This window comes from Microcaecilia unicolor, chromosome 13, assembly GCF_901765095.1.
Source record: "Microcaecilia unicolor chromosome 13, aMicUni1.1, whole genome shotgun sequence".
Taxonomy (NCBI): Eukaryota; Metazoa; Chordata; class Amphibia; order Gymnophiona; family Siphonopidae; genus Microcaecilia; species Microcaecilia unicolor.
In genome coordinates this window covers 68,818,004-68,830,111 of record NC_044043.1, presented here as the reverse complement: position 1 = coordinate 68,830,111, position 12,108 = coordinate 68,818,004, and the positions used below count along the sequence as shown (strand labels likewise).

General features: G+C 45.6%; 1 protein-coding gene across 3 annotated transcripts in view; it reads right to left on the bottom strand.

Moving 5' to 3' along the window:
• The window catches only part of AGRN (agrin), a 379,875-nt gene that overhangs the window by 125,405 nt on the left and 242,362 nt on the right, over nt 1-12,108 (bottom strand). For all 3 annotated transcript variants that reach the window (XM_030186208.1, XM_030186209.1, XM_030186210.1), the window contains 2 exons: nt 8,987-9,208; nt 4,666-4,860 (listed from right to left, as the gene is read on the bottom strand). In XM_030186208.1, the coding sequence (XP_030042068.1) occupies nt 4,666-4,860; nt 8,987-9,208 (417 nt within the window). The remainder of the gene's footprint in view (nt 1-4,665; nt 4,861-8,986; nt 9,209-12,108) is intronic.

Genomic DNA, 12,108 nt, shown 5'->3' with positions numbered 1-12,108 from the left:
AGAAATCGGGTCTAAGAATCATTCTTCAGAGCCCCGAGTAAAATCTGGAAAATTTAAAAAATGAGAAGGTTTCAGTCCTTTGAAATCTTTTTAAAGCTTTCTACGTTTACAGAAAGATAAAACGTGTCAAAAATATGCCTAATTAGTAATCTTTCAATCTGTGATACTCTGTAATATGGTGGGAACTGAAAAATATAACACTTTAAAATTTAAGTTGCTGTTTAATTTAAAATATTCCAATGTAATAAAACTTTCACGGACACAAATATAAATACTGTCTGTTGAGGCTTTTGAACAAATGGGGGACTGAATGGGAGAGAAGAGTATGGCGAATGGGGTTAGAATGTGCCAAGGGTAAAACAGAGGCAAATTGGAAAAAAGAGGTGGGGCCTGCTGTGTAGGAGGAGAGGATGGGCCTGTTAGCAAAATTGGAAAAACTCATAGATAAGCATAAGGGGAAATAGGATGAAGACAGAGAAGAGTGGAAGCAATTGGGCCCAGTGCTGGGTAGGAGTGTGGGGGGATGAAAGGTAGATCTGAAAGGTAGAGGGAAGAGAGAGTAGGTGTTGTTCCTTCATTGTTCCCTTCAGTTCATCACTGTAGTTATGGTTTTTGTGGATTTGTTGGTGAAGCTTGGGTTTTTGTTTTTTTTTTGTTTTTGGGTGGGGGGAAGGATAAAGAAATGAGGATATCAGCTTGTCTCATTAAAATTTAACATACGTTTGTTACGCATTGTGAAATGGAGTTTCAAATCAAACACAGTGTATTTCAATTTTAAATGTTTATACATAGGAATGTTTGAATTTAATAAAAATTTACTGTGGACAAAAAACCCAGTATATGTGGCCACATAGCCTGTGGTTTAAAAAAAGAATAGGACTGTAACTATATAAATAGAAGCTAGCGCATGTATGTACCAGAAGCAGCCCTAACTTAGCTCCCTAGGCTGGTTGCTCACTCTGTGGCCATTAGAGCTGCATCAGGTGAGCTAGCACGCAATGGGTTGGTATGAGTGTATGCTTCCTTGTCCAGGGCTGATGGATCTTGTCTAGATCTGGGGTTTTCCAGGTCAAGGGCAAGATGTCTCATGTGCTGCTGTGGAGCTGCAGACTGTTGGGGTTCCAAGGTCTGAGACAAGGGCTGAAGCAGCTTGCAAGAACTTTCTGGTTATGAGACGGCTGCTACCCTAAAATCCGTGAGTTCCAGAGTGGGATGAGGAAATAGATGTGGTCCCATGGAAAAGAAATGTGCTAGGGCTCTGGGAAGGGGCAGCATGAAGAAGGGAGAATAATACATTTAGAAGTGTGCTGGATCCTCTGAGGAAGGGTAAGCGATGGGGAGCACTAAAGGGATGGGTGAGCCCAGACTGCAGGGGAGAGTTGCTGGCAAGGGAGGTGATGGGGGAGGAACTAAAAGGGGATATGAGCAGAGCAGGTTAGGTCATGAAGAAGTAGGGCGCAGAGAACTTTAGGACTGGGGAATGGAGTAAATTTAACTGAACAATGCACAGGAAGTAGGGAGGGAGGGAACTGTAGGAAAAGAAGAGTTCTCCTAGGACAAGCAGGATGCGTCAGTCACATATAGGTGATGTTATCCGAAGGCGCCCATTGGATGGAAATGTCTCCAATAGTTCAGAGAGATTTTTTTTTTAAATCCCTCTGAACATGTGTGGTAGTGCCCCCCTCCCACCTGGCTGGGCAAGCCCAGGTACTTCCCCTTCCTTCCTCAGTTTATAGTTTCCACCGTTCCCAAAGGTGGGATTTCTTACATCTCTCAACACCTCTGAAGGACATCTGCAATGTGGCCACCTGGTCCTCCATCCTCACCTTTGAAAAAACTCTACTGCTTGGATAGGGTCTTCCTCATGCCAAACTCCTTCAGATTGACAGTACTACAAGCCGCCCTAACACCAGGACAGCGCCCGCCACAAGGCAGCAATGAATGCCAATGCTGACCTGACAATGTAAACCCCACCAGTGGGACAGGGGTTCCAGGGAACCACAATCTAAAACTACTCCCAAACTCATACTGACTTTTCAAAGTCATAGCGACTGTTCACATTGTATTCCCAAGTGGTTACTGTTGGGACCGTTCTAGTTGTTATCACTTCACGCGTTTGTAAAGTTCAGCCTTGCTGCGCCTTAGTAAACCAGCCGCCATTAAGCGCTGTTGCGAGTTACACCTTGTTTTTATAATAAACCTATTCATGTGACCCACACACCAGGCCGACTCCTTCTCTTTTCCTAACGCCAGCCGGCTCGGCCCACCACAACCGCTTTAGGGCTGCGCAACGACAAATTCTTAACAACAGGGTCAGCCAGGCGCACCCTTCGGCTACGGAGTCATCTGTATGTGGCTGATGCATCCTGCTTGTCCTAGGAGAAAGTGTAGTTATTTATCTGTAGCATAGGTTCTATGTGGACAACAGGATAAGTCAGCCACACAACCTGCCCTTAAGGCTGATCCGGCACTAGCTACAGTCATTCTGAGGGTGAAGAGCTTGGGCTTGCCCAACTGGAGGGGAGTGGTGGGGCGCTACCCCACATGCTCAGAGGGATTTTTAAAAAATCTCTCTGAGCCATTGGAGAGCATTTCCATCCAATGGGAGATATCAGATGATGTCACCTATATGTGGCTGACTTATCCTGCTGTCCACGGAGAACCTATGTTGCAAGTAAGTAACTACACTTTTGACAAAGCGAGAGAAAGGTGTTAAGAAAGAGGTGGGGTGGTCTGGGAGAGGAGAAATTGTGTGATATGAATGGACTGGGGAGGGAAGAGAGATTATTAGGACTGGCTGGGAGGTAAAGAACGTGGGTGGTATGAATGAGCCAGGAGAGACTGCAAGGAATAGTGTGGGGTAGATGGGCTGAGGGGGGAGAAGAGTGAGGTGGGGGTAAACTGGGGAGGAAGAGAATGTGGTGGGACTTTCAAAGCACATACAGATGGCCATATGAGTCATCTGTATGTGCATACTGCCTGATGTACATTTAACTGCATTTAAATACTGCCTGGTAAGTTGTGACTATGACCTGAGGGTTTTGGCTGTGATAACATGAGTGGAGTTGAGCACCCCCAATCATTCTGAAAAGTTGATTCCTATACTTGGAGCTCCTCTTGGACTCAGCGGATTGCTTAAATAAAAATCAATGAAAGACACCCGCAGCCCTACTTATGGTGCACTAGTAATGTACTCCTGGGAAAAATTTGCACCAAAACCTTTAAAATTAGGCATCTTTTGATAAGTAGATTTGCAGTAGGTATAAGAACACAGGCCTTCTGCACATCTGTCATTTTTGGATAGTGTCACAATTAGAAGGGGGGGAACTAGAGGGACAAAAAAGGTGGGAGGGCTGTGGAGAAGGGGAAGGAGGTGGGGGATTAAGGTGGGGAGCTCAGGGTAGGGATATGCTTGAAAGAGAACAGTAGATTGAGGGTTTCCATTTGATATATTATTAACATTTGTATAGCACTACCAGACGCACGCAGCGCTGAACACCTGACACAGAGAGATAGTCCCTGCTCGATAGAGCTTACAATCTAAAAAATGAAACCAAAATTGGAACTATTTGCCAAGATTGATCCGTTCTTGCTGTTATCGTCTAATGCAGTTCTGAATGTTTGTTTTTGTACTGGTTTTCTCTTGTCTTAAAGAGATTTCACATAAAATTAGACATCTTTTGAATAAAAACTTTCTATTCAGAAGATTAACTACTGCTCAGAGGCAGTGGTTATATTCTATTAATTTTGAAAAGTAGACGATGCAGAATTTTGCAAAATGTTAACATAATGGGTGCAGTCTTCTTAATTTTTTTGCCCCAGGAGTATGGACTGTGTCTGTGATGGGTGTATTGTTGTAGGCTTTGCTTTCCCCTTTTTGCCATTTTTGCATTTTCTTGGGTATTTTTTCCGCTCTACTTCCAATACTGTGGGCTTTACACAGATTACATTTAAATTAATGATGCTGTATTTTTGTTCTTTTCCAAGTTTCTAATCATATGTGATTATCTGTGTTTTCTTAGTAATTCATTTGTAATGCCATTACTTCAAAATCTAATAAAAGAAACCTGCTGTGTGGGTAAGATAATCAGCCTATGTAGCCAGTTATCTTTAGGAGAATATTCATCTGAACCTAATTAGTTGGTTCTCATCTGAATATTCAAGGAAATCTAGTCCATCCAAATTTGGCTGGTTAGGCTTTGTGTGACTGGGGCCACAGAAGCTACCACTATGAGTGCAAAAGGGTACTGAGTACCCTTAGTATTGAGCAAGCTCCTTCACTGTGTCCAGGGAGGGGCAATTTGTGTATGGTACCCCTAATCATTTTGAAATGTTGGACAATGGAATTCTGGCCTACAGCCTACCATACAGTCACTCGCACAAGCTGAAGTATGATCTTCTACTCTGATCCATAACACAAGGGAAGAGGGTCTTCCAACCATTTTCAAAATCCTCCTTCCTCTAGATCCCAATTCCAGTTGACATCACAATGACATAGCCAAATACTGTTGTGCAACGTGATGTCACAGAATAACCATCTTATTAGTATGCAAGTTCACTTCCAACATGTCTATCCCCTCTCCTCTCAGCAGCGATGCCAGAGAAGTGAAAACAGAAGGACTGCAAACATGCAAGCTGGGGGCCAGTGCATGCCCAGGCACTTACTGCAGTCTCCTTGTGCTGCCACCTTCAGGTTGGTTTGCTGTGTGCAGGCTCGGACATGAAGTTCACACTCGCTGCCATACGTCTTCCCATCTGTACCACACACAGGTTGGGAGGACGGCACACATTCTGTTGTGCAAACACAGCGCCCTGTTTCTGCCTCACATATGGCACCAAACTGACATTTCCCACAACGGTCTGAAAAATGAAAAAAAATATACATATATATGAGGTTGCAGAATGCACATTTAACTCCAGATTCTATAAAAGTGTGCACAACTTAATTGGCGAATGAGCTGTTAACCGTCAATAACTGGATGCTAACAACCAATTACTGATGTTAATTTGCACCAATTAGGATTTGCATGCGCATGTGGCTGTGCGCTATTCTATAACGCTGGGTGCCTAAATCCCATAGTGTGCAACTCAAAATGGAGCATGGCCATGGGAGGGGCATAGGCATTCCAAAACGCTGCGCACAGTGTTACAGAATAATGGGTCTCTTCGCCCTGTTTGGGTGCCAGGATTTACACCAGGTTTCAAGCAAGTGTAATTTTGGTGCCCAGAGTTAAGCACGGGAACCTGCGCTCAGGGCAATTCTATAAAGATCGTGTGTCCTTTATAAAATAGCGCTTAACGCCGATCTTTTCGGACACTCCATTTTTTTTTAAATTTTAGAGGTCTTTTATTGAATTGTAATATCAAGCACATTAACACAAAGATTGACAATAACAATAAAACATAATGTCATATCAACATCACTAAGCAAGGTCAACATCAAAAATAGAAAACCTGCAAGCGAGTACCTCTCATTTTTTAAATAAAGTAATATATGCAATAAGACACACCCCCTTCCCTAACACCCATCCCTAGCCTCTCCCACCCATTCAACAAATAATACAAAATCTTAAAAGGTCAGGTGCATGTAGGGCTAAAAGAACCAAGAGGAGAACGGCAAAGGTGTAAAACAGCATCGCAAGCAACAGACAAGAAAAAGTGCACTAATTTGCTCCCATTTAACCAAAGTCTGAAGGAAAAGGTCCTCACAAATTCTTCAGAGGAACAGAATAGTAATCACAAATCAGTAATCCATTTATAAGCAGGCGGGACAGACTCTGCTCTGCCTTCTAAGCCTTCGCCAGGGTCAGCCGAGCAGTATTCAAACAGTGATGAAAAAGCCTCTCCTGCTGTTTAAGCTCCGGTGCTCACTTTTCAACACCATTTCTACAATTTCTCCCTCAGAACTTTACAGTCGTGGTGAACTGGACTACAGATTACAAGGATCAAGATGCACTGGCAGATCTGGGTGAGGATGTGCTGTAGGACAGGAACAAGGTGCACCGGCATTGTTGACGGAGAGGGAGCTGCAGGGCAGGATTGAGGTACAATGGCAGAGTTGTTAGGGTGGTGTTCTCAGCCTGGAATAGCAGGGGATGCTGCAGGATGGAGCTTGTGTGGGTCTGTGTCTGCTTATTCATGACGTGAATGCTCACCACTGTACCATGTTCACTCATTCAAACCATGAACTTTATTCCCTACTTGGCAATAAAATCTACTAAAAGCACCACCAATAAAAGACCAGCCACATATAGTAGAATGGCAGCAGGCAAGGAACCGGCAGCGTAAGTGAAGGTATACAAATCACAGGCACACAGCTGTAATGCAAAACGTATGAGCAAGGAAGACGTGCAACTAGCCCTTCCCCAGAAAAAGAGACACCTGGCCTCCTCCTCCAGTGTCCCTGCTGCCAGTGCGTTCCTGGGGACACTCCATCCCTTCCACTCTGCACAGCTCTGACACTGCCAGCTGTTGACCTAGTTTTCCTATCCCTAGTTCACACTTGCACAATGCCTGGCGCCGCGCTGTATTAATTGGCCTGTCAGCCTTGGAGAAATCGAAGGGTGCTATTAACATAAGCAGCTCTTCCAGGCTTCAGTACACTGTAGGAGGGAAGGTCTTAAGTACCACCTGAGCACTAGAGATAGCTGCTTTAATAACACTTCCTAAGTGCGGAGGTTATTAAAGCAGCATGTTGACCGACACTCGGGCTGACATTATACCCTACAGACAGCTGAATGGAAGGAGACAATGGTGGGGGCAGATTTACTTAATGATGTGTCAGGTGCAGCAGTGTAAATCCCATCATCCTCGTAAAGGAACACGAGGCCAACAGCCGGCTAACACACCCTGGAGATAACAAGTCATAAATCTGATTTGCGTAAGACACGACTGTGATGAAATGTCGCTGGAGTTATGTGTGATAATAGCCTGGAAAGCAGAGGAAGGACAGGCGGGAGCGTGAGAAGGAAGGAGGAATTATGAACTACTGTAAATCAAATCCGATCCACAGCAGTAGGTCTGGTGCCCAAAGAAAGGTATCAGGGCTCTGCTGGAGTGGATGGGTTTGGATGACCAGAGAAGGGGAACAGGGGGGGGGGGGGGGGGGGGGGGGGGGGGGGTGTGAGTGGAGGCAGTGGGATTCTGCCTGCTGTTGGATGACTGAGGATAAGGTGGAGGCTGAAAGAGGACGGTGTGGCTGAAGGGGGATAAGACCTTGAAAGCAGAAGACTAAAAAATCAAACATATAAACGGAAAATGACCGTACTCACTTGCAAATGCGCAGTACAGACTTCCCTCTCTGTCCCGCCCTCGCGTCAAGACGTCAGAGGGCGGAACAGAGGGAAACGGAGTCGAATTGTCGGACGACGACGCTGCCGCCTGGAAAGGAACATCGCGCGAAACAACCTCCACCCTCCCCCCCCATCCCCACTGCCGCTCCCGCCCCCCCTCCATATCGGGCCCCCTGCACTGACCTGACAGCGCCTCTCACCCCCGTGTGGAAGCGCTGCAGGCAGCAGCAGAGCGATCTACTGCTGCCTGTAGCGCGAGGTGAGAGGCGCTGTCAGGTCAGTGCAGGGGGCCCGGCACGGAGGGTGGAGGGAGCAGCGGCGATGAGGGTAGCTGGACATGGGGGGAGGGCAGGGGGGAGAGGCCATGGTTGCTGGACTTGGGGTAAGAGCAGGGCACAGAGGAGGGTTGCTGGACATGGGGGGGAGGGGGGAGGCCAGGGGAAAGAGGAGGGTCGCTGGATATGGGGGGGGGGGGAGGATCAGTGGACGGGGTGAGGCCAGGGGAGAGAGGAGGGCTGCAATACTCGCTCGTTTTTACGGGCTTAACGGCTAGTCAAGTATAAATGGGACTGTGTGTTCTGACCCATTAATCTTGGCGTGGCTGGCTCTTTCAGTTTTGTTGCTGTGTACCTGATCTGGCTGCAAAAATTTACTGCCTGGTATTTAGTGGCACTTATCTGCTGTCCAGATAAGCACCACTGACAGGAGCCACACTCAGAATTTTCAGTGGCTTTATCTGTCTAATACTGTTGGAAATCTCTGCAGACCACCCCGGCGTGGACGGTTCAGGGGTGGAACCTAGGCAGAGCAAGAGAATACCCGTGTAGCGGCAACATTCAGTACCGATATCTGGATAACTTGGGACTGCAAAAAGGCTGTTCTAAGTCATCTAGATAACTATCCAGGTAAGAACACTGCATATAGCCATTATCTAGAGATAACTGTGGATCTTATCCGTCATACCTACATATTCAGCTCCAATATCCGGAGAGTGGTCAGCACTGAATACTCAGGTATAACTTCAAATGCCACAGCCAACATTTAAAATAAACTGACCGCGAAGTCTGAATACTGACCCGTTAGATTACACAGCAGAAACAACTTTCTAAATGAGTATTGTATCCAGTTAGTTGGGAGGCGGGAGAGAACTGGGCTCATCAACACTGAGACTATTTAACAAAAGTTCAGGCAATCATCTGTCTGATGGGGACCAGAAACGATCAAGGTAACCATGACGCAGAAGGTGGGCTCAATGAATTCAAAGTTGCTCCCAGCCCCAACTGGTCAGGATTCTGCAGTGGGGGCCACTCACCAGTCACATCCCCCACCACCAACTCACTGCATACACTCTCAGAATGCGGAGACATCTCCGAGCAGGCAAGACAGAAATGGCAGAGAATCCTACAACAAGGCCACAAGTTCTTCCAGAGTCCAGAATGGGTCTCTAGTGACTGTGTCCCACTTCAGCTTTCCCATACTTTTAGCTACACAATACACCCATCTGTCTTTGTCCCCATCTCCTTTCCCCTGCCAATTATCCTACAGGACAGTGCCCACATTTCAGTCTACCATACAAAAACAATGGGAAAACGTAGACCTGGTGTCATGAGCAATTCCTTTACACTTCCACATTCTTGATTCCACCTTCTCTTCACGCCCCTGCCCTTCCCTCACCCCTTTTGGAGCTAACTTACCACAGGGCCCCTTGTGTTTCAGTGTGATCTCTTTCTTCAGAAGACACGCCATGGCATCCAGCTCACAGGAGCTGCCGTAGGTGCGGTTGTCACTGCCGCAGACAGGGTCATAGACGTTCTGGCACTGCTGCTGGCATTCGCAAACTGCCTCTTTGTTCTTTACAACGCATGTGGCACCGAAACTGCACACCAGGCTCAGACAAGGGCTGGGGGTGCTCAAGTCTGTTGGTGAAAGATGAGAGGTTATGTAAGCAATATCTTTCTGTTGCTCCCCTGGTGTGAGGAGCCCATGGGCAAAAGACAAAAACATGCCAGCTTTCTCACAGCAATGGTAGCGCCAGCAGGCAAGCCAAGGGCACAATAAATCAAGCCAATACCAGCCATACACTGCCCCCTGGAGGAAAAACAATGAAAAATCAGCCGGAGTGAAGTCCAGAGGTTTGCTGCACAGCGCTCGCCCTCTCCCCGAGCTACCTCCAACACATACATACTGGGAGGGCACATCCTAAAGAGCTATATTCTCCCCACTTCCACCCTAGGGCTGAAGGGATGCAGTTACCTTTAGTTTGTAAATTTTCAGAGCTTATAACAAATTGAAACAAATCTCTCTAAAAAAAAAACAAGGTACTTAAAACCAATGTATATTCTAAAAGAAGGGGATTTTCTTGTTACATGGGCGCTCAATCAACAGAGTTAACCCAGCTCTTCTGGAAAATAATAACATTCCAAGAAATGTGGCAGCTACAGGAGAAGAGTCTGCTGCAAGGACTCACCACAGGAACAGAATCTGCTTGGTTGTCACTAATCACCCTGAAATATGTCACATACAGTGATCACAGGTACTATCACCGCCTGAGAATCCTTCCACCAGGAGGCTGTGGGCTGGTTGCAGTGGCAGAAATTCAAATTAAGCACCCCCAAACAAAATAATGGAGAGGGCCCCCAGAGCAGGTGGGATCACCTCAAAACATACAGTTAAGTGGGCCCCCTCCCTCATTGCAAGGACTGCTTGGGTGGAATTTATTCTACTGGCTGACCTGAAGAACAAGTCCCAGCCTGGTTTCTGTCTAGTGAATAACTGCCCTTGAATGTTAAACTTAATCTGCCACTCTGGGGTGGAAGAACAGGTAGCTTAAAACTGTTGCTTTTTTTTTTTATTTCTTTATGGAGAAATGCTCTTAGTAGTGACAGGGAGCCTAAGAGGAGACCCGCTTTGATCCTGTTTGCTTTACTATCTGAATATGTATAATGTGTGACCAATTTGTTAACTTCAGCATCAAATTAATGCTGGTTAAGGTGAGATGCTAGCAATAAATGCCCAAAGCAGTTCAGAATCTGATAAACAGTCTTCAAATTACATCGAGAAATACACTGTACAAATAGCGAGACTGGCTGCACTTCACTTCAAGCTTCTCTAGACGGGCCACGGCCTGTATTGAGTAGCAGAAAGGGAAGTGTGACCACAGTTCCAAGGACAGCAGAGGTGCTCACAGCTTCTCAGTCCTCACAGAAGCACCTGGGTAATCCCGTCCAGGGGAGCAGTAGAGCAGAACACATGGACTGGCAGCTTGATGACCTCCTCCCTCTGAGAAAAATAGACACATACCCTTAACTGACCGGGCCAGTTTTCAGCCACACATAAAAACAGCTGCTGTAGCCCACCAGGGGCTGGAGGGGAGGAGGTCCAGGTTCTGTTATTTCATATTAAAGATATGATTTTGATTTAGTGGGGGGAGGGGGGTGGCAGGATGATCTATCCTGGTTTGCTCACATTAAGTCACCACATGTTGTATTCTCCATCTCTAAAACTGCCTCAGAGCTCCCAAAGGCAAATCAGGAACCATGGAGTACTAATAGGGAGTACTAGCGATTTCCATTAGCTCATTGACCCAGAACCTTTCTTTATCCCGTTGAAGCTGCTGTGCCCCAACTCAATACAATTATTTTAACTGAATATTACCACTCAGCAAAGGCAGTGACTAACTGTGTGGTGCTTCCTTAATCCTCAGCCACACAACTTCAAAAAACCCCATCAGGCAAATAAAAAGAAAACAGACAGGAAGACATACACATATGCACGCATATGTGCACAGTACAGCAGACAGGGAGCAGACACACAGGGAGCCACAGATGGGCTGCTGGGGAGGGAGGAACCAGGAGAGGAATGCATTAATCTGCATCTGTGGGGCTTCATGCATGAATTCAGCACTTCTCAAATTCTGTTTACCATAACTGTACCCCAATAACATGCACAGAGGGTAACATGCCCTGCTCCACTGTATTTGCCAGGGATACTAGGAACAATAGAAACCCAATTGGAAGAAGAGTCCTGGTCAGCTTGAATAAAAGGGAATGATAGAAACGGAAGGTCAGGGGGATGACAAACAGGTGGTCTGGGAATACAGACATTGAGATCGGTTTTGATAGCTCAAACTATCAAATGCATGCAAACTATGGGACCCTTTTACTAAATGGCGTTGTCCTAACAAATGCTTAGTGCATGGGAAAATGCTTACGAAAAATGCATTGAAACATTTTGCTGTAATTTGCCATTTCCCTATGCATACATTATTTTTCAAAAATATTTTGTTGGAGGGGATGCACTACCTGAATAAAGCAGTCATAACACAGAAGCACTTACTGCCTCCTATTCACGGTAAGGGCACCCACATTAATTATTTGCGGTTGCCACGCACTAATGACATTACTGCATGACTTGCAAATAATGAAAACGAAAATGCCTTATTTTACTGACTTATTAGATATTGGCTTAGCATTCGAGAAACTCTCATGTTAAAATATGTTAAGCACATTTTTTAAACACATTTTAGTAAAAGGGCTCCTTTGTAAAAAAGATTATGCAAAATAGATATTTGCTGTTATGTTAGTTATTAATCAACTGCTTATTCTTTTAATGCAAAACGTGAGTAACATTTCATTTCAAGTTTTCACGTGCACACATAACTGAACCCAATAAACATTAAAGGTGTTCTGGGGTTTTTTTTTCCATATGCAATGCCTAAGAACACGCCAAAAAGCATATATTTGAACATTAGTACATCGTCAAAAGTGTATTTTGGAGTGTTTATAGGTACCACTTCTAGGAGGTAATTTTATAAAGC